The sequence below is a fragment of the Equus przewalskii genome, chromosome 25 (genome assembly GCF_037783145.1).
Source record: "Equus przewalskii isolate Varuska chromosome 25, EquPr2, whole genome shotgun sequence".
In the NCBI taxonomy this organism is placed as follows: Eukaryota; Metazoa; Chordata; class Mammalia; order Perissodactyla; family Equidae; genus Equus; species Equus przewalskii.
Window position 1 is genome coordinate 46201627 of NC_091855.1, and position 21820 is coordinate 46223446.

The window sequence follows — 21820 nt, forward strand, 5'->3', positions numbered from 1 at the left end:
TGAGGCCCTGGGGGAGAGAGGATGCCCGAGCCGCCGCGGGAACGGCCTCAGGCCAGCAGCCCGGGCGTGTGGCCCGGCCGTCAGAGCCGGAGGGACGGCGGCGTGGGCTCAGAGGGACAAACCACTGGGGGCCCGGGGACGCGCGCGGCGGGGAGAAACCACTTCCGTTCCATTTCCTTCCTGGCGGTGGCGGGAATGAGGTCTCGCGTCTCAGGTGAGGCTGCAGCGCCCCCTGGAGGCCCCGCTCCCGACTCCCGATCCCCCGGGGCGCGCATGGGCGCGTGCGTGCGACAGAGGCCTCGCGCCCCGCGCGCGGGGACAGCGCCTCGCTCAGGAAGCACATCGCGGGGGTCATGGGAGCCGCCCCCGGGCCACACCCTCACTGTGCCTCCTCTGGTCTCCCCAGGTTCCTGAACTCGCCGGCTGGGAGCGGTGGTGCCCTCGAGGCAGCTGGACAGGCCCAGCGCTGCGCCATGCCCACGGGCTGAGTGCCGCCGCCGCAGGGCCTCGTCCCGCCTCGCGTGGGGGCCGCGCGCGCCCAGGCCGGGGCCCCGGCGGCCCACCATGGTGCTGCCGCCCCCGGACCGGCGCCACGTGTGCCTGACCACGCTGGTGATCATGGGCAGCATGGCCGTCATGGACGCGTACCTGGTGGAGCAGAATCAGGGCCCGCGCAAGATCGGCGTGTGCATCATCGTGCTGGTGGGAGACGTGTGCTTCCTGCTGGTGCTGCGCTACGTGGCCGTGTGGGTGGGCGCCGAGGTGCGCACGGCCAAGCGCGGCTACGCCATGATCCTGTGGTTCCTCTACATCTTCGTGCTGGAGATCAAGCTCTACTTCATCTTCCAGAACTACAAGGCGGCGCGGCGCGGCGCGGCCGACCCGGTGGCGCGCAAGGCGCTGACGCTGCTGCTGTCGGTGTGCGTGCCCGGCCTCTTCCTGCTGCTGGTGGCGCTCGACCGCATGGAGTACGTACGCACCTTCCGCAAGCGCGAGGACCTGCGCGGCCGCCTCTTCTGGGTGGCGCTGGACCTGCTGGACCTGCTGGACATGCAGGCCAACCTGTGGGAGCCGCCGCGCACCGGGCTGCCGCTGTGGGCCGAGGGCCTCACCTTCTTCTACTGCTACATGCTGCTGCTGGTGCTGCCGTGCGTGGCGCTCAGTGAGGTCAGCATGCAGGGCGAGCACATCGCGCCGCAGAAGATGATGCTGTACCCGGTGCTCAGCCTCGCCACCGTCAACGTGGTGGCCGTGCTGGCGCGCGCCGCCAACATGGCGCTCTTCCGCGACAGCCGCGTCTCGGCCATCTTCGTCGGCAAGAACGTGGTGGCGCTCGCCACCAAGGCCTGTACCTTCCTGGAGTACCGCCGCCAGGTGCGCGACTTCCCGCCACCCGCCCTCTCGCTGGAGCTGCAGCCGCCGCCCCCCCAGCGCAACTCGGTGCCGCCACCCCCGCCGCTGCACGGCCCGCCGGGCCGCCCCCACGGGCCCTCGCCCACGCGCGAAGCCCTGGACACGTGACAGGGTCCGCGCGGCCCCCGGGGAGGCCCCCCCCCCACCGGGGCGCGGGGACGCGGGGGCCGGAGGGGCGCTCGTTTTGCTTGGGATGGGGTGGGGGCGGGCTCCCCACGGGGCCAGGTGCGGTGAGCACCTGTGCCGGGGCCCGCGGCCGCTTTTCATCTCAGGGATCCCTCAGACCACGGACCCTCAGCTCCCGCTTGGCCAGCCCACCCCAGCGCGTGGGCCACTGTGTGCGGCCTGGGCCGGAGCCGAAGGGGCCCCGTCCCTGCCTTCTGGGGGCCTGGGTGTGAAGGGAGGCCAGAGTGGGCGGAGGTCTGGTCCCTTGGGGTCCCTTGGTGGGGGCCTCTGGCTCAGAGTCTGGGGCCAAGGAGGCCTCTCATTTTAAAGACTCGTGTTTACAGTTTTGTACCCAAAGTCACACTGCTCTGCCTGTTTGATGCGTCTATTCTGACAGCGAGGGAGAAGGAGGCGGGAGGGCGGGTGTGAGTGAGTGAGGCAGGGGGGCTGGGCTAGTCCACCCCGGCCTCCGCCTCTGGGGAGCTCCTGGGTGGGGGACCATTGCTGCCCTGTCCCAGAGACATTGCCCCTCCAACGCCACTGTCCCCGCCTCCAGAGATCCCATAATTCTGACTCTGCTCTTCCTAGAGTACCTTAACCCTATCCCTACCCACGGGTGCTGGTCCCATGTCCCTGACCCCACACTTCACACCCAGAAGTGCCCCCGAGCCCCTGGTTCTCTCCTCCGGTGCCCAGGGCTCCCACAGCTCAGGACACCCAGAAGCCAGGTGGGATTAGGCCCTGGCTTTGCTAAGCGGCAGACGCTGCAGTCTAGGCCAGGAGCATGGAGCCTGGCCCAACACCCGCGGAGCCCTGGTGGGCAGAGTGGACACCTTCGGCCGGCTGGTCTGTGGCAGAGAGCACATGACACTGAAGTCCATCTGCGGGTGGTCTCCCGCCTGGGCCCCTGCACTTGTGATGTGAGCCTGGCCACCCACCCGGCCCAGGACGTGTCTGTAGCATCGGAGAGGGAGCCTTTGCCCCCGCGTTATGAGGCTGTTGACGTGGCTGAGGACGCCTTGCACGACGATTGGGTGGTGCTTACACACATTCCTCAGGTGGCACGCGTGGCGTTGTGGAGCCCCGGGGCGTGCCAGCTCGTGCTCCCCGCATTCACGTGCGCTTCCGGATGGCAAGGCCTGCCCTCCCTGCCGCCCGACCCATGTGCCCATAACCAGCAGCTCCCAGAAGGGCGGGAGATGGCAGCGCCCAGGGGGTCCTCCCTAAGCCCCCTTCCTACCGACCCCACAGCTCTGAGCTGCCCCCAGCCCCACCCACCCTCCTTGTTCTCAGTGGCCCCTCTGTGGGCAGCGGGGAGCCCGTGAGGGGAGCAGGCAGACGCCCCTGGGTGCAGCCCCTGGCAAGTGGAGGCGGGAGGGCAGGGGCAGGGGGACAGGGAGCAGCTGGGAAAGGCTGCACAGGTGGCGAGTGGGAGGGGCTCCGAGGGGCTCCGAGGGTCTGCAGCCAGGGGTGGGGAGTGGGCACGGTCTGGGGAGGCTGTGGTCTGGGGAGGGGACGGTGAGTGAGGCCTGTGGGAAGCCTGTATCCCCCACCCCCGCCCCAAGGCCCGGGCAGCTGTGCTGTCCCTGCCTGGTCCCTCTGGGCATGTCCCTGGAGATGGACGGCTGGGAGAGTGGGGTCAGAGGGGCTCTGTCCTGCCTCAGCTCCTGACGGCCTGTTAAGACGCTTCCCCTCCTGGCCTCTTCCCAGAGGACCCCCTTGCTCGCCCTTGAGGGGTCAGCTTTGCCCTGAGGCCCCATCTCCCAATGTCAGAGTTAGGAACTGGTGTCCCTGAGCTTGGCTTGGTCAGAGAAGAGGACCTCGGGGCTCACAGAGCCCTGGGTACACCCCAGACTCCGAGCCACCCTCAGCGCTGGTCATGGCCTCCCCCCTCTGCCTCCACCAGCCTGCCCCGGCCTCCCACGCCAGAGAGCCTGGCCCTCCCTGTCTTGACGTGGTTTAATGGCCCATGTGCCTCTCCCGCTGTGTCTCTGAGGGCATCTGAACAGACGTTGAGGATACAGGGGCCCCCTGTTCCCGTGCGGCCCGCGGCTGGCCCACTGTTGCTGTGACCTGGAGCACCGCTCGGGCCTCTGCAGGGCTGGGAAACTGGACCTTGGTCGACCTTGTGGCCCAAGGTGTCTGCCCTCTGGAGGCTGCCTTGGGAATGGAGTGGGGACCTGATCACCTTCCACCCTGCCCTTCACTGGCTTCCTGCGGTGGCCTGTGGTGGCCAGAGGTGACAGGGAAGCCAGCTGGTCCCCTTGTCCTTCATTACCTCTGGCATCGGCTCACAGGCCCTGAGGGACTCTCGGCTGCGCACCTGCCCCACGTGGGCCCTGAGGCTGAGCCCAGGCAGAGGCCGTCCCTGTGCACGTGGGAGGGGGACAGTGGGGCGGCCAGACTGGGGGGCACTGGCAGGGGGGGTTCCTGCGCGAGGACCAGGGAGACCATCTTCAGGTGGGCAGTTGGAGCCAATGCCTGGGGTTGGGAGAGGGAGGCCTGGGGGAGTTGGGGCCTGGAAGTATGGTGGGCGCCGGGCCGGCAGGCCAGGCGGGGCAGTGGCTTGGGTTTGGGCTCCAAGAGCAGCTGGACCCCCACCAACCCTGTTCTAAGTGGGAAGCAGCATGATGGGGTTGGTGCTGAAGCAGCAAAGGAAGCTGGAAGGGCCGTGGGTGGCTGGAGTGGCAGCTCACAGGAAGGGGGGTGGACGGCTAAGTGGGAGGGGGCGGGTGCTCAGCGTGGGGTGGACAGACGCCCGTCAGGTCAAGCAGGAGGCTGCTGGTGACTTCACAGAACAGTGTCCGTACACTGCGGGGTGGACACTCCACTTGAGGGCGTTCATGAGTCAGCGGGAAGGAGAGTGAAGATGTGGTGGCTGGAGGGCGGTGGTGGAAGAGGAACTGGGCAGCGTGGGTCAAGGTCCTGACAAGGGGTGTTTCCCAGCACTACGCCCCTCCCGAGGGTCTCCCTCACTTCTGCCATCTCCAGGGGCCTTTCTGCCCTGCAGCCCCTCCTCCCAGGCACAGTCAGATGCCGCCTTCTCAGGCCTCCTCTCCTCAGACCTCTGGACAAGAGAGTCAATCAAGGGTGGAGGGGAAAACCCGGATATGGTAACAGCTGTCATGGATGGTGATCCGTGCCGATGCCCCAGAGTGGGACGTGCCCTTCTCCCAACCTGAGCCGTCCTGGCCAAAGAGAACCTCATTTCCAGAAGCCCAGGGAGCTCGCCCCACCGGATCTGAGATGCTAACCTGAGTCCCCTGTGTGTGTCTCATGCCCGGACGCAGGGCGGTCCAGGCGCCAGGCCTCGCTGCTCACTGTGAGCGGTCCAGGCACCAGCCTCGCTGCTCACTGTGGCATGCTGGGCCCCAGCTCCACCATCACCTGGGGAACCAGGCACCGCCTATCCTGTTCCAAGAGTCCCAGCCTGGCAGCCTCCTCCAGAGAGCTGGGAGTTAGCTTGTTTCTAGGTGGGGAGGATCAGACTGTGGCCTGGCGGGCTTCAGTATTTGAGGCAGGCCCTCCCAGGGTGGCTTCAGCAGCTTGGCCACGTCACACAGGCTCTGTCCACTTTTATTTCCCGTCTTGAAGGGTTGGCGATGTCTCTCTGGGTCGTCCCAAGGGGCCACAATAGCACCGAGCTTCGCGTCATCTCAAAAACAGCACTCAAGCGCAGGAAGGAGAAGGCAGAGGTCCCTCCTTGGGTGTCTCCCTCCTGTTGGTGGGAAAATCCTTCTCAGAAGTCCCCAGCATGAGTCCTGTCAGGTCCCATGGTCCAGATCTGGCTCCCATGACAGCCCCTGTACCCATGGCTGGCCATGGGGAGTGGGCTACCGTGATTGGCTGGGCCTGGGGTTGGCTGTTTCCTGGATGCTGGCGGAAGACACGAGACTCCTGGATCTGAGACAAAGGACTTCATTACCTACGGCGCAGCAGGAGCACCCGCATGCTTGTGTTGGTTCCTCTGCCTCCAGTCCCCTGGGGGAGATGGGGAGGGCCGGGTGGGTGTGGCACACAGCTGATGGGGCTCACCCTCCCTCTGACGTTACCTGGGAGGCTCCGCTGTGGCATCAGAAAACTGCAGCATGGGCCCCGTTCACCTGCAGGAGCTGTGAGCTCCCACACTGGCTCTGACCAGACAAAAACCATAATTGTCGTCAGTCCCATTGCTAAGATTTTCTGTATAATGCCAGCACATATTTAAGTTCTCCCCAAAAAGAAACGTGCAATTAAACCCACACAAAGGCAACCCACTCTCCAGGTCTGTGTCAGCATGCCAGTCACTTCCCTTCTTAGGAGGTCCCAACAGCAAGACTCAAGCCACTCCTGAGACCTTGGGAAGTTCTGTGGTGTCCCGCAGCCTGGGGCCAGCCCTGGCCGAAGTCCCGCCCACCCTCCATCCCTGGGGCGTGAGGGACCTCCATGTCCCCTTCTGGACCAGTGGGATCAGACCGACCTTCACCTTCCTGTGGGGAACACCAGTCAGTCTCCTCATACCACAGACACAGTGCAGTCACTCGGAAAGATGAAAGGACCTTGAACTTCTGACCCTTCATCTGCCGTTCCAAAGCACATTCACATTTTCTGGAGCAAAATAGCCTCATAATAATAAAAACCCAATTTAGCAAAATTGAACACACTTATCTTAAGTGACATCTAAAACTTCACATTGTCAGATCCATTTTGTCCAGCAAGGTAATGGACATCCACTAATTGATAACCAGAGGAAAGTCATCCTTACTGCCAAGGGTGGGATGGCTGCCATTTCTTCTGCTCTTGGGGAGTCCCTTCTGCTGATGGTCCCCAAGCTGAAGGGGGAAAGGATGCTGCAAAGTCACACTGCCACGTGGCTGAAGCAAGTGGCTTAATCTGTGGTAAAACCAAGGTAATGACATTTAACCAGAGAAAGACTAATCAAAAAAAACTCTCAGAGGATCTCAGGTTGGGTGCTGTCCCCGAGGGGCTCAGCCTGGGGGTGGGGGCTCAGACGTGTGGACAGCCGGGGCCCTGGAGGCAGAGCGATTCCCCCTAGGGGGGCAGCTGGAGGCAGCCCTGCAGCAGGGAGCTGAGGTGGGCGCGGAGGTCTGGAGGCGGTGTATCAGCCAGGGGTCTCCAGAGAGACAGAGCCAATGGGATGGGTGTCTATGGGTATACAAAAAGAGACACTCATTTTCCTCTTTTGAAAAAAAATGTAAGTTTCAAGTGTACAGGATTATAATTTGACACCTGTATACGCTGCAAAGTGGCCACCACCACAAGTCTCTCTATTAGCTTGTTTTTTATTGATTTGGAGGAATCCTGTGTGTGTTCTGGCCACGGTCTCCTTTTCTTTAAACAGACCTCAAGTGGAAAGAATTGAAGGGATGGATCATCTGCCTCTGTTTGCAATGCACTCCTTTTAAAAATTTTTCTGAGGGAGATTCACCCTGAGCTAACATCCGTGCCAATCTTCCTCTATTTTGTATGTGGGACGGCGCCACAGCGTGGCCACTGACGACTGGTGTGGGTCCGTGGAGGGGAACGGAATCCAGGCCGCTGAAACAGAGGGAGTTGAACTCAACCACTGGGCCACGGGGCGGGTCCCTGTGGTGTGCTCTCTTCGATGGCCCATGCTGGGTGTGTGTTTATCTACACAGCAGTTCATTCTTTTGTTATTTTAAATATTGGCACCCGCAAACCTACCACCCAAAACAAAAGCTAGAATCTTGACACTGACTACATGTCACCCAGGCGTCCCCAGCCTGTCCCTGCCTCATCCACCTGACACTGCTTCACCCGAGTCCAGGGACCACCGTTCCTTACCTTCCTTTGTGTACAGAGTTATTGTATCTATGTGTCTTCCTGACATGTATACTTTTGGTTTTAGTTTTTTACTTTATGGAGAGGGTATCGTGCTATATATATTCTTCTGTGACTTATCTTTTCACTCTCTGTTTTACTGAGACTCACCTGTGTTGCCGTGTGTCTTGGGTAATTCATTCTGAGTGCCCATTGTGTGAATACTCCACACGGGTCCACCCTGCTCCCATCAGTGGATATTTGGATGTTTTCCAGATTTTTGCCAACATGAGCGATGCTGCCCTGGCTATTCTTGTACACGTCTCTCGTAGGTGAGCAAGTGTTTTCTTGGGAGTGAAACTGCCAGGACACAGGTGAGGGGATGGCAACCTTCACCAGGTGGTGCCAAATGGCTTTCTGGAAGGGCCGCATGGGGCAGCCTCCGCCGTCAGCCACGAGCACCGGCGGACCCCCCGTCCTCTGCTGACGTGGGGTCTTTGCGTCCGGAGATGCTGTTGAATGATTTCATGTCAGTCCGACTCTCCATTCTTTGTATGTGATCTTTGCTTTTTCTCTGCAGTTCTGCAGAGTTTGTGATGTTCTCGCATCCCCTGCATTGCGTCCAGGTGGGGACTTTGCTTTCTCACCCCTCGTGGCCGTCGCCTTCCTAAGGCCCGGGGCCAGCAGAGCTGTTTGGTTTGGGAAAACGTCACGGCTACGTCTGCTGTCTGAACCATCCCTCAGTTCTGGGTGCTGGTGGTTGGGCTGGAAGCTCACGTGCGCTTGTGTTTGTTGGAGTCTTGTACTTCTGTCGCTGAAGCCAGATACCTGAGTGTTACCGTAAATATTCAATAAGAATAAGATTACCTTTCGACCTTGTTCCCAACACAGACGCAGACGCAAAGAAGTTAATCGTGTGAATTTCCTGTTTTCTTGTTTAACCTGAGGGGTGACTCAAGGGTCACAAGGATTTATGAGCTGGTTTTACAGAATAAAGAGAAGGCCTTCAAGGAAGTTATGATAACCAGCCCCCAGCTGCCATTGACGCCCAGAGGTCTGATTGTCCAAGGGCTTATCTGGGGTGAAAGAAACACGGATTTCCCCTTGTTTCTCCAAAACTCCTCCTGCCAAGCCCCTTAGCTCTACAAACCCCCTGCTTTCTTGCTTGCTTCTGTGTTAAGGCAGGTTTGAGAGAGCCTATCCTCCCATGCTCGTTTTGGCCAATTTGAATAAGCCTTTCTCCGTCTCCCAGCACAGTGTCTCCGTGATCGGCTTACTTCATACATGGACCTGAGATTAAAAGTTTGGGGTCCTCACCATGCCTTGTGCGTGCTCAGGCTGGGTTTGGTTCTGGCGAGTTTGTGATGGGCTCCGTCTCCCGGTCCCTTTGTTTCTGCGAGTCCCTCTGCATCACTGTCCATCCTCACACTGTCTTCTGCCAAATCGGATTGCGCTGCAGCCTTTGTTTGTGTTTTCACGGCATGTTTCCCATCCTTTATTCTCAAGCTCTCTGCTGTGGACTGAATATCTGTGTCCCCAAATCCACGTGTGGGAGCCCTGACCCCCGTGGGATGGTGTTCAGAGGGGGGCTCCGGGAGGTGCTCCCGGGTTTGGATGAAGTCGTGAGGGTGGAGCCCAGGTGATGGGATTGGTGTCCTTATAAGAAGAGACCCCGGAGAGCTTTCTCTCTCCACCACATGAGGCCACGGTGAGAAGGCAGCCATCTGCAAGCCAGGAAGGGGGTCCTCCCCAGGACCAAACCCTGCCAGCCCCCCATCTCAGACTTCCCATCTCGAGGGCCATGAGAAACAACTGTCTGCTGTTTAAGCCACGTCTGTGGTGTTTTGTTAGAGCAACTGAACTGACCAGGACGCTCTCTGTGTGGTTTTGTTTCAGACGTGCACTTTGTAATTTAAATTCTACCTGGAAATCTCTGTATGAAAAGAGCTTAATCCATATTCATTTATTGTGAATTCTGATGCATTTGGACATCTTTCTACCACCTCGTTTCTTGTGTGTTTGTCATCTTTGTCTTTACCCCACCCCCTGCCCCTGCCCTTCCCGTCTATTGCTTTGGTGATGTTTTCCATCATACTTCTTATCCTCTGCTGGTTTGGCAAGTAGAGTTAAAAAAATTCTTCTGTAATTTGCCACTGAATATTTTTGAGGCTGGCAAATTTATTCACTAATTTTTTTATCGTGGTAAAATATACATAACATAAAATTTACCATTCTCAACGAAAATAATCCATAACCAATCTATAAATGAAAATTTGGGTGAGTTTATTCTGAGCTGAAATCTGAGGACCATGGCCCGGGGCCTTTCTTCCCAAAGGAAGAAAGAGCACCAAGGAAGTGAGGTATACAGATGGTTATCTACCCCCATACAGGACGTTTCACATATGATTGAAATGTCCCTCCCACAATAGTCACAAGATTGCCCTGTCAGCACAGCGCTCGATGGACACAGCAGGTAGTGGGTCTGCCATCTTCATGGGCGTAGCAGGAGGCAAGTCTATTGTCGAGCTGGGTGGTCACAGGTGAGCGCAGCAATCAGTTTCTAGCCTAAGGAAAGATGCTTAATCCTTAAGGAGATGCCAACCTTGGGAGAGGGAGGGAAGTTGCACCTTTATCTCAAGGGCCTTTGCTCTTGCCATAGGGAATATCTAAAGCAGACATACAATGCATGCTCAACAGCCACGGTCAGGCCCTTTTGGAAAGACGAGGTCAGGCCGGATTAGGTTTATACCAAATGGCTTACTCGTATTCCTATATATCCTATTGCTTGCCATTTTTATTTGTCACCATGTTAGTCTTTTCTTTTTGGTGAGGAAGCTTGGCCCTGAGCTAACATCTGTGCCAATCTCCCTCTTTTTTATATGTGGGATGTTGCCACAGCAGAGTTTGATACGTGGTGTGTAGGTTCATGCCTGGGATCTGAACCCATGAACCTCAGGTTGCCAAAGCAGAGTGCGTAAACTTAACCACTACACCACCAAGCTGGCCCCCAATTTTGGCTTTTCTTTTTTTTCTTTTTCCGAAGATTAGCACTTGAGGGGCCGGCCCCGTGGCTGAGTGGTTAAGTTCGCATGCTCCGCTGCAGGCGGCCCAGTGTTTCGTTGGTTCGAATCCTGGGTGCGGACATGGCACTGCTCATCAAACCACGCTGAGGTGGCGTCCCACATGCCACAACTAGAAGGACCCACAATGAAGAATATACAACTATGTACCAGGGGGCTTTGGGGAGAAAAAGGAAAAAAATAAAATCTTAAAAAAAAAAAAAAAGATTAGCACTTGAGCTCACATCTGTTGCCAATCTTCTTTTTTTTTTCTTTTCTTTCTCCCCGCAGTCCCCCAGTACATACTTGTATATTTTAGTTGTGGGTCCTTCTGGTTGTGCCATGTGGGACGCTGCTTCAGCATGGCCTGATAAGCGGTGCCATGTCCGCCTCCAGGATCTGAACCTGCGAAACCTCGGGCCGCCAAGGTGGAGTGCGTGAACTTAACCACTCAGCCGTGGGGCTGGCCCCCATTGAGGCATTTTTAAGTGCACAGTTCAGTGGCATTAAGTGCATTCACGTTGTGCGACCATCCCCACTGTCCATCTCCAGAACTCTTTCATTTTTTCAAACTGAAACTCTGTCCCCATTAAACACTGACTCCCCCTCCACCTCCCCCAGCCCTTGGCCCCCACCATTCTGCTCTCTGTCTCTATGCATCTGACGATCCTAGGGGCCTGCCATGAGTGGATCACACAGTGTTTGTCCTTCTGTGTCTGGCTTATTTGACTCAGCATAATGTCCTCAAGGTTCATCCATGTTGTAGCACGTGTCAGGATTTCCTTCTTTTTTAAGGCTGAATACCTTTCCAGTGTGTGGACGGGCTACATACCATCAAATTTTGACTTTTACACTTAGCTGTCAGCTTTTCTAACCAGGTGTACAGATATTCAGAGTCTCGACCCTCCTTCCTGGCACTTCAAGGGTTTTAGCTACTTTAATTCCTGTTGAACCCTGCTCCCCACAACTAGTTGTTTAGATTTTTGGCTTACTTTAAAAATGCAAAATTCGATTGTTCTTGCACTGTGCATTGCCTGATTAAATTTATGAATGTATGGCATGCATTTTGCTCCCGCTGCGTCTCCAGCGTCCCGTGCCCTCCTCATGGGCCCACCCGGTATCCTGTGCAAGAACATTCTTCGCTCTGCTCCTAGGACCACCAGCCGCCACTCTGTCTTCTTTAGGATCGACACCCTGACTTTAGCTTGAGGCTTGGCTGCTGGATCAAAGATGTCCTTCTTCAAACTTCCTCCTCCTCCCGCTGGAATGTGTGCATGGTGGCGGGTTCGAGAGCCATCTGGGCTACATGCTGAGGACGGGAGGCTGGACCCTCGAGCTGCCCCACCCGCCCTGCGCTGCTTCTCCCGACTTCGTCCACAGAAGGGAAGCGTGAAGTCCGCCCTTGTGGAAGCTGTGTTACTGACTTTCCTTCTGGTCACACACAGCTGAAGTCCGTCCACCTGAACCAGGAAGGATCTGTGGGTGGAACTCCTCTTTGTCCTCACGTGTCCGCTGCGTCTCCTCTTGCCTTCCGTTTTAAGTGACACTTCATGGCAGTTACTGTGAATTGCATCACTGTCTCCTGTACTCACGAGGCTGTTGCTCCAGGCCCAGCTCTGCTGAGCAAGGTGGCAGTTCTGCCCAAAGGGGCGAAGGGCAGACGTCCCTTCCCAAGTTCAAAAACAACTCTGAGAAAGTTTGGCGATTTCTTCTAAAGTTGAATTTGCAGTTACCACGGGACATGCCATCCCATCCTGGTGCCAGCCCGGGCAGTGCCGTGTCCAGCGACCTCGCTGCTCTCCTGCCCTACCCTCTGTGCTCAGCCCAAGGCGCCCACTGTCGTGCTCCTGCCGCCAGGCCCGGAATCTCTGCAGCTGCGCTGAAAGTGGGTGCCCTGTGCCTCCCGGGCGGCTGACTTAAAGTCCAGCTTTGACTCCATCACTGTGTTAGTCTGCGTTTGCCCCGCCTCCTCTCCCACCCCTGCTCTCCACAGCGCAGCGTGTTGGTGACTGCTCACCCCGGGGTCAGGTCGCAGCTCTGGCGCTGCCAGCTGTGCCCAGGACAGCTCTCCTTACCTCCCGTGGGCTGGGCCCCGGAGGACTAAGTGCGGACAGGCCTGCCATGCGGGAGGGGCTGGGGACGCTGTGTCGCCCTTGTCTGTGTCCTTATTTCAGTGGGGTTGAGGCAGGAAACATTAATAAACGGAATGCTCAACCTTTATACTTCACTGGAAGCCTCAAAGGACAAACTCTCAACCTTTCACTAAGTTGAAAAGGAAAAATGCGGGGGAACAATAAACGCACGGTCGGCCTGGCAGGGTGTGACACGGCTGTGGCCAAGCCTGGGCAGGGAAACCAGATCCTCTAGACGATGTTAGTTCTGCAAGATTTTACTAAGGAAAGTGCACTTGACAGTCATCTGGGCCGCGAAGGAAAACGCGCAGCCGGGGGAGCCGGGAGTCGGGGAACCCGCCGCCCCGCCCGCTGGGCACGGACCCGCCTCCGCTGTGGGCGAGAAGCTGTGCTCATTCTTTATGACCTAAGGCTGAAGTGGAGGACTTCAGACCCGGTCAGCCGCCGTGCAGAGGGCTGAGGAGTGCCCTCCTCTGACCTCACGGCTGTTGGCTCCGCCAGAGGCCTGCTTCCTGAGCTGGCTGGTGTCGGTGCACATCGCGGTGAAAACTCAGGGGCGACTTAGAGCGTGAACACGCCTGTTGCAGAGAAATCCGGGAGGCGGGGCCGTGACCCAGCGTAGGGGTGCGAGCCTGAGCGCCAGCCCAGGACTCATCGCCTGCCCCATGTTTGTCAGCGGCACGGTGGAGGCAGGCACCCTAGTCCTGTGCAGGACCCACCGAAGGGCCCCCCACCCCAGGCGGTCTCTGGGCGCAGAGGCTGAGCTGACTTTGCTTCCTAGGACGAGAGGCTCTGTGCCCGCGAGGAGACAGGTGTCCTGCAGGTGAGCGAGCAGGGTCCGTGGGATGAGAGGGAGAGAGCAGGGCGGGGACGCCATGTGGAGGGCCCCCCCCCCCGCCCCCGGCCCCCCGGGGGCTGTGTCAGGGTAGGCCTCCCCACCAAGTGACGTTACCTTAGGACTTGACCACGAGCAAGGCTGGCTGGGAGGAGAAGGGGGACATCTGTCAGATGGGACTGCCCACAAAGCTCACCTGGCTGAGCGCTCCACCTGGCTGGGGGAGGGGCAGGCAGAAGGTGCAATGGCGCAGGATGGCCACCAGGGGGCGCCCGAGCCCCAGCTCTGCCTGGGCAGCCCGATCTCCAGCGCGGGGACCCCGCCCATCTGGAGGCTGCACGGGTGGACCCGCCAGTGCGACCCTCACCCAGCAGAGCTCTGCCAGGCCGCAAAGGGCTGAGCCTCCTCCTGGCACCCGGGCTGGCTGATGCTGCCAATAGGAGCCAGAGAGCTGCTCTGCTGTGGTGGAGGTGGGGCTGTCACCAGACCCCCCCATCGCTGGCCGGTTGCCTGGAGGCCCTGGCCAATGGGCTGAAGACAGAGCCACTTGTTGTGTCATTTCGGGGCTGAAGCAGAACCCGTTTGTCTTCTTGTGGTGACCGACAAGACTGTGAGTTTGAGGGTCAGCCAAGGAAGGGGGCCTCTTCATCCTGGGTCCCTGAGTGGCCACAAGGAGCCCATCCTGCAGACCCACATTAGACATGGAGCCAGAGCAGAAATACGCGTTTGTTGCTTCCGCTACTGAGTTTTGGGGGGTGTTGGTCACAGCGGCACAGCCTCACCTCGCCTGACCGACCCTCCCCCTCATAGACTGAGCCCCTGAGCTCAGTTCCACATGAACTTGACCCTAATCGCACCTGAGCCGGGACCCTGGCCCCGGACCCAGTGCCCAGGCAGCTGGCCCATCACAGATGGCCCTGGGCCCCGAGCAATGGCCCTGGCACGTCTGACTCCCGCTCCACAGAATGAGCCGCACGGCCACACTCAACTGCAGGAGGATGAGTCCAGGATGGCGGGACACCCACTCGGTCTCCGTACCAGCACGTCACAGACATCACTCTGCATGAGAAGATTTCAGAGAATTCAAACCCACGTGCCCAGCACAAAGAGCTCTGCGGAGGCAGCTGTGCACCTTGGAATTCTCCGCTCTCCCGGGGTTGGGTTGATCAGGTTCGGGGCGTGTGATAAACCGCTCACTGACCCCAGTTTTTGAAACAAAGATCTGACTCGTGACAAGCTTCGGGGCTGAACCAGATGATCCTGGTTCATTTACGTTCAGTGTCGTTGTGTTAGACGGCTCTTGGGTGATTTAACACTGTTCTTTTCTATGGAAATTCTATGATGACGTGTAACACATAAGAACGTATGTGAGGTTATGCATGCACAGAGTTTGGGGCCTGATAGTAAATGGACACTCACGTGCCACGACCAAGGGCCGCCTGGGAAGGTGGAGGGAATCCTCGCCGCCTATCTCCTCATCTTTCCCTCTCGCTGCCTGACTGTGGAACTCGGTGGGAGCATCTGGACCCTGCTGTCCGGTCCTCCAGGCACTTCCTGGGTGGCCGCCCGGCCCTGCTTGGGGCAGAGCTCATGGAAACGGTGGGCTGACCAGACTCTCTGGGGGTCCCTGCACTTCGCTGGGGCCCTTGGTGTGGGAAGCATTCCCCCAATCTAGCTGCCATTGTATTGTGACAAGGTCTGGCAATGGAAGGAGAATCGTGCAAGGCACTTCTCCAGGGAACATAATTCTTTAAGCAGAGTCCTTTGTCCTCCTTTCTAAAGCCTATTACTGATTAACGTCTTCCCTCTGTCCTGGAAGCCTTGTCAAAACAGGCAGAACTAGCAATAAACATATCTCAAAGAACAAACAGCAGCCCCCAAGGAGGTGGGGGTCTATAGTCCGTTAATTGTATGCTCGCTGCCCTCCTAACTTCTTTGCAGACCCTGAAACTATGTAACCTCTTCCTAAACAATCGATATGTATGCTGCACATCTGGTATGTAGATAACCACCTTTGATTATTACCTTTAGTCACGACTGCCCCTCATCTGTTGTTCCCATGACGACAATAGTTAGACCACCTCGTGCGATTTTTTCTATATAAGTGTAATCTGTCCCCGAAATAAATTGGACTTGCTTACAACTGCTTCGAGTCTCACGTCTAGCACTTACACTTTCGCCGACGCCGTCTCTTCCGCGGGAACCTGGACTCTGCCGAGGCTGGACCCCGGCACCTTGGGTCTGCACCTCCACACTCCCCTCCAGCCTTCTCTCTGCCTCAGCCTGGGGGCCCCTGCCTGGGCTCACCTCACTGCTCAGCCAGTGGGGAGCCCTGCAGGGATGCAGGGGGAGGGAAGAGAGAGGCCAGGGCGTGCATGGGGGGGCCCTCTGAATGGTCACCCCGAGCTCGCCGTGTCCCTGGACTGGAGGCCATTGTCCTCCAGAGGTGGTCAAACTCTTCCCAGAGCCCCCTTTCCTTGCTGGGTCTGGGGGTGCTGCTCCACCACAAGGCTAGAAGGTGAAGCCCAAGCCAGAAGAATGGCCTGACAATGTGGTGACCAACAAGGAGTGCAGCCAGCTGCCCGAGGATGGCCGGGCCCCCCTCACTGACGCGCGCTCCTCACTCCTGAGCTCCCAGGACCCACCCGCTCCAGGGTGCGGCCTGCACACTAACTTGGTCCACATCCTAAGATGGAGGAACCGGATGAGCTCACGGGCCCAGGTGACAACACACCGGAGCGCACCCACCTTCAGGAAGGACAGCCCAGGTGGGGCGTGTGTGGTCTGAGGCAAGAGCGTTAGGACAACTGAGCCAGAGGCTGACAGTAAGTGTGGCGATGTCCCTGAGGAGGTAAGAGCCAGCGTGAGTGGTCGGAACAAGACCCAGAAAACATGAAGCAGGACCAAGTGGAAATACTAGGTACGAAAAAGTACTAATTGAAGGAACGTGACAAATAAGATATGGCGGATAGATGCAGCTGAAGAAGAATCGAGGAGAAGGCAGATGAAGGGAGGAACCTTCCAGAAGCAGCCAAGTGGTATGGGAAACAGAAGGACAGGGGCTGCCACAGACCAACGGGGAGAAGTGGACGAGAGGAGAGAAGAAAAAATGAGATGATTTCTCAGAAATCAAAGATGCAAGAACCATAGAATTTCAAAAGGAGATATGAGGAAGCCCATGCGAGTCACAGTTATGGCGAAGTGTAAGAATGTCAGGAAAAAAGGGGCAAACTGGAAAAGTCTCAGCAAAAGAGCAGGTCACCGGAGAATCATCTGACAGCGGACTTTTCAGTATGACTGGATGCATGGAGACCGCGGAGCGGTATTTTTAAAGTATCCAAGAAAAAGAACTTTGCACCTACGATCTTACATCCAGCAAATTTTTCACTCAAATGTAAGCATGTAAAAGAAACTTGTTAGAGAAAAGAGGCTTCAGAATCCTGCTGTGATGAGACCCACGCTGAGGACACTGCAGGAGGAAGTTTTCACAGAAGAAGGGAAAATTCCAGGAGCTGTTGCAAGAGATAAAGAAGTAAAGGAGGGTAAAGTTATTGCTGAAAACAGGTGAGACCATTAAAGTGAAAAAGATAAAATATGTCTACGATGACCTGGAACTGAAATTCTAGAAAATATCAGCACAGTGGGGGATGAGGGTGGAATGACCAAGGCACATAAGCTTGTGCTCAAGTGTGTGTCCTGTCGGGAGGACGTGAATATTAGTAAATTCTGTACACGAAGAGAGGATGTTAAAGTGAATCTTAAAAACAATCGCCATAAAAAATTACAAAGTATAACTTTTTAAACCAGCAAAGTAAAATGAAATCTACTTAATGGAAAGAAGGAAATGGGGAAGAAAGAGACAAAAAGAAAATACCATAAATGAAAAAATAAAACGTGATGGTAGAACTAAGACGTGCCACACTAGTAGCGACAATAAATGTGAATGGCTTGAGCTAGTTGATTGAAAAGTAGAGATGCTTGTGACGCGGGCTCGGTGAGCCGAGGAGTTGAAAGAAAGATTTCTTGGACTCTCAAGATCTGGCAGTAGTGCTCTTTTATTTAGACAGTAGTGTGGAATAGCATGGGGACAGGACCCTTGGGCAGTTAGTGCTCCTGCTGCTGCCCCGAGTTGAGGGTTAGGGCTAATTTTATAAGGCATGGGTACGTGACTTATTTTTACTGGAAAAAGAAAAGATGATGTAAAAAGTCATTAAATGATTTCAGTGCAGATGGGGTCTGGTTATTGTGCGGTCATATAACTTTAGATACGAATCTGGCCATATAGATCGGCATGTAGGTGAGGATGCCCTGGGCTTCTCTCCCTGGGGCGGTCCTAATTCATACCATAAAAAAAGTCCACTGGGTCGTATAGTTTGGCATGTAGGCCAGGTCACCTTGGGCTTCTCTAGCTGGGGCAGCCTTAATCCACATCACTTGTATTGAAATGGAAATCAATGCCAAGTTTATAATGAAAACCAAACAAACAACCCAGAGATGCTGAAAAATGCAAGGATATGAAACCGTGCACTAGGAGCGTATGAGAGACAGCCCGTGACCGTCAGAGCAGGGCCACGGGCTGAGAGGGGCGCCGTGCTGTTGTTGTTATTTTAGGGTCTTGAAAAATTTTAATAAATGTTTTATTTAGAAAAGCTTTAGATTCACAAACCAATTCGGAAGATAGCACAGAGTTCCCCACCCGGTTTCCCCTGCCACTAACATCTTACATCACCATGAGGCGTTTCTCACAATTGATGAACAAGATTGACACTTTATTGTTAACTAACATCTCTACTGTATTCAGATTTCCTTACTTTTTAGCCAATGCCATTTTTTCTCCAGTCCCAGGACCCCATCCAGGATGCCATACAATATCTGGCTGTCCCTTAGGCTCCTCTGGGCTGTGACAGCTTCTGAGACCCTGACGGTTTTGGGGAAACTGGGCGGGTGTTTGTTGACTGCCCCTCGATGGCATGCGTCTGATGTTTTCCTCATGCTTGCACTGGGCTAGGCCCATGGATAGTGTGGGCACGTGTTGTTCACCTGACTTGTCATTGTGCATGTTGACCACCTGGCTGGGATGTAGTGTCAGGCTTCTCCACTGGAGAGGGACCCTCCAGCCCTTTTCCACACTGTCTGCTTTGGAAAGGAAGTCACTCTGCCAGCCCCACTAAGGGGTGGGGGCTGCGCCTCATCTCCTCGAGGGCAGAGCATCTGCACGACTATTTTGAAATCTTTTGCAGGGATATATGTCTCTCCTCCCCATTTACTTTTTTATTCATTTTTTTTACTATATCTCACTGTATCTGAGTGTGGACTCAAGAATACTTACTTCATATTTGGGTTTTTATCCAGCACGACTTAATTTCAGGCTCAGCGGCTCCAGCTCTGGCCGTGGGAGCTCAGCAGTCCCCCGGGTCCCAGCTGGATGTACAGAGAGGTGAGTCACAGGGACCCTGTGCTCTCCCTCCAGGACCTGAGCCCTGTCGTGGGATGGCCCCTGTGTCCGGGCTCACCTCTGTCTCTTGGAGGCCCATCCAGGACACTGTCACCGGGTCTGGTCCAGGCCACGCTCGTCTGCAGCGTCTGCGAGTTTGGGTCTCTCCCTCTTGCTCCTCAGGACTTCCTTGGCGATCACTTTCCTTGTTTGTGACACACCCGTGTCACATGTGTCAAAATGTCACATTTTTCCCTGGTTCCTGTAGGTGGCTTTGTAGGGTGTGGGTGGTGGGTGGATGTGGGGTCCCGGCCATTGGAGGGGATGGTGGCAGCCTTGTGACCTCTCCCGGGTTCTCGGAAAATCACTTGGTTAATAGCATATGCAATGGCACCAGATGGCCACCAGAGGGCTCCTGAGCCTCCCTCTGTGGTCACTGAGGGGATGGGACTGGCCTGGAGGGACTGTGGCCCCACAGCTGGTATTGCCAAATGTCCTCTTCGGGGGCACCTGGGAATGACCGCTTGCCCGGATCCTGAGGCAGCTGAACTGGGAACAGGCCTGCTGAGCGGGGCCCAAGACGTTCCTCCATGGGATACGGGGCTCAGGGAGCGTCCCCCAAACACCGAGAGTCGGGGCGCTCGCCCACAGGCCTCACTGCTCTGGCCGGGCAGGGTCTGGAGCCGACAGGACAGTGGACACAGCTGCAGGGGACACCTGACGAGGCAGATGCACAAGCATGGGGCCTTGCTCCCCAAAGGGCAGCGCCCCATGGCACCCAGTGTGACTCTTCCTTATTGTTGTTCTGGGGGCCACAGAGGCCGCCTGTGGGACAGGTATGGGGTCCAGAATGCAGACACGGACTGTGGCCACCTTGAGGCCCGGGCTGAACTCCAACACCACTGCCCAGTGGAGTGGGCCATGCCCTCTGACCCTGTCTTGCTCTCTGGCCCCTGCTTCCTGCCCCCTGCTTCCTGCTCTCTTCTCCCTGCCCCATGCCCTCTGCCCCTTGCTCCCTGTCCCCGGCCTCCCACTTTCTGCCACCTGCCCTCTGCCGGGACCCCCAGGTCTGGGAAGAACCTCTGTTGGCCGAGGGCATGTGATGCTGCTGACGGCCACGTGGGGGCAGCAGAGCTCGGTGTGAGCAAGGAGCTGATGTCCAGCTCAGGCTGCGGCGCTGGAGTGGCGGCCGGGAGTGGGCCAGAGGGGACGCCTGCACTGAGGCTGGCCCCAGGCTCAGCTGTGTCACTGTCCCCAGACTCCCCCTGACCCAGCCCCAGGCTCCGCCCTGACACCGTCCCCCACCAGGCCGAGCTCACCACAGTAGGATGCCCCCTGGCCCTTGGCTCCCAGGGCTGAGCGGGCTGTGCCTGCGGTGAGCGTCTACCCTGAGGGCAGTGTTTGGAGACACTCGGGGTCACTGAGCTTCTGGACACTGGGATTGGTGTTGGGAGACAGAGTGAGGAGTCCCCTCCCTGGTCACCTATCCTGGCACCTCCGGGTGGGGGTCCCAGTGGGGCAGGAGGGGGAGCATGGGAGCCGCAGGGGGCAGCTCTCCAGTTCTCACATCCAAACACACGTGTGAGTTTGTCGCTCACGAGAGCCAGCATTTGAGGTGACAAATCTGCTGTGGCATTCAGAGCAGTAGTGATAAGGAGTAGCCTTTGGAATTGACAAGGCTGCTGGTACCGACCCTCACGCTTGTTTCCGTGGCAAAGAGAAGGGTCCTCCACGTCGTCTGTGGAGATTAGAGCTGAGGTCTGGTGACACACGCGGGTCCTCCTGGGCTTGGTAACAAATGACCTGAAGTGGGGCCTGAGCCACTGTCCCACATCAGTCTCAGGCCTGTGGTCAGGGGCTCAGGCTCACCTGGCTTTCTGAGGTCCTTGGGGCATTAACGGGTCACCTGAAGGTGTTAGGTGGTGGCTGGGCGCCTCCCAAACCCGGGCCGACGCTCAGGTCCTCCCATCCCCATGGTCTCTCGAGCCGGGAGTCTGACATCTCACGCCCGGGCTCAGCCTCCCAGTCTCCTGATGACCAGGTCGGGCGCAGCACCCGTGGGCTGTTCTCCGCCCTGGAGAGAAGTCACAGGCCAGCGCTGGTCCCAGCAAGGGGCAGATGCCACGTCCTTCCGGGGCTCCTTGAACTCTGCAGATGGCTCCCTTCATGTGCAGCCTCAACGCTATTGCAATGAAGGATGTGCCCTGGGGAACGCCCGTGCCTGTTCGTCCACATCGAGATCACGTCAAACCTACAGAAACTTTGCAGGAATGTCACAACCCTCTCCACATACATGTGTGTCCATCTTTGCTCCTAGGTTGGCTCAATGGGCAGACCTGAGAAAGACTTGTGTGTGGGTCCATGCATATACACACACACACACACGTCTAGGTCTGTTTGTGCATCTTGCTGTGCCGACACCCCCACCTGGCTGGCGTGGGGCTGAGTCTCTGTCCCCCTCCCCACCTGCGGCTCTGGCATAGCATGCAGTGATGCAGGATGGCCGCCAGGGGCTCTGTTCTAGCGAAATTCTATGATATGTGGCACAGAGAGAAGATATGTGGTGTCAGGCACACACACAGTTCAGGGCCTGACACTGAAGTGAACACTCGTGCACTAATAGCCCAGCTTGAGACAGAGAACCCTAGGGGCTTCTGGTCCTGCCGGGATGCAAAATGCAAGTGAGGGGCAGCTCCCTGCCCCCAGGTTGACTCTGCAGCGTCTGTGTTCACAGAGGGAAGCATGGATTCCCGGAAGGCGCCGCCCTGCAGGGCCTGTGGGCTCCCACCATGGGGTCGCCCTCCAGCTTGGGTGCTGAGCGTCTGCATGACTCACTTGAAGTCTTCTGCAGGAAGATGGGTGTTTCTTGTCCATTTATTTTAAAATTATTTAAAAATATTTTTTGTGAAAGTCTGGCCCTGAGCTAACATCCGTTGCCAATCTTCCTCTTTTTTTTTTCTCTGCAAAGCTTCAGCACATACTTGTATATCCCAGTTGTAAG

At 56.9% G+C, this 21820-nt stretch overlaps 1 protein-coding gene across 1 annotated transcript; it reads left to right on the forward strand.

Moving 5' to 3' along the window:
* Positions 1–415: 415 nt before the first annotated feature.
* Positions 416–1659, forward strand: TMEM121 (transmembrane protein 121). The gene has a single exon (XM_008512030.2). It carries the CDS (start codon positions 565–567, stop codon positions 1519–1521), a length of 957 nt encoding a protein of 318 aa, XP_008510252.2. The 5' UTR covers positions 416–564; the 3' UTR covers positions 1522–1659.
* Positions 1660–21820: the final 20161 nt, after the last annotated feature.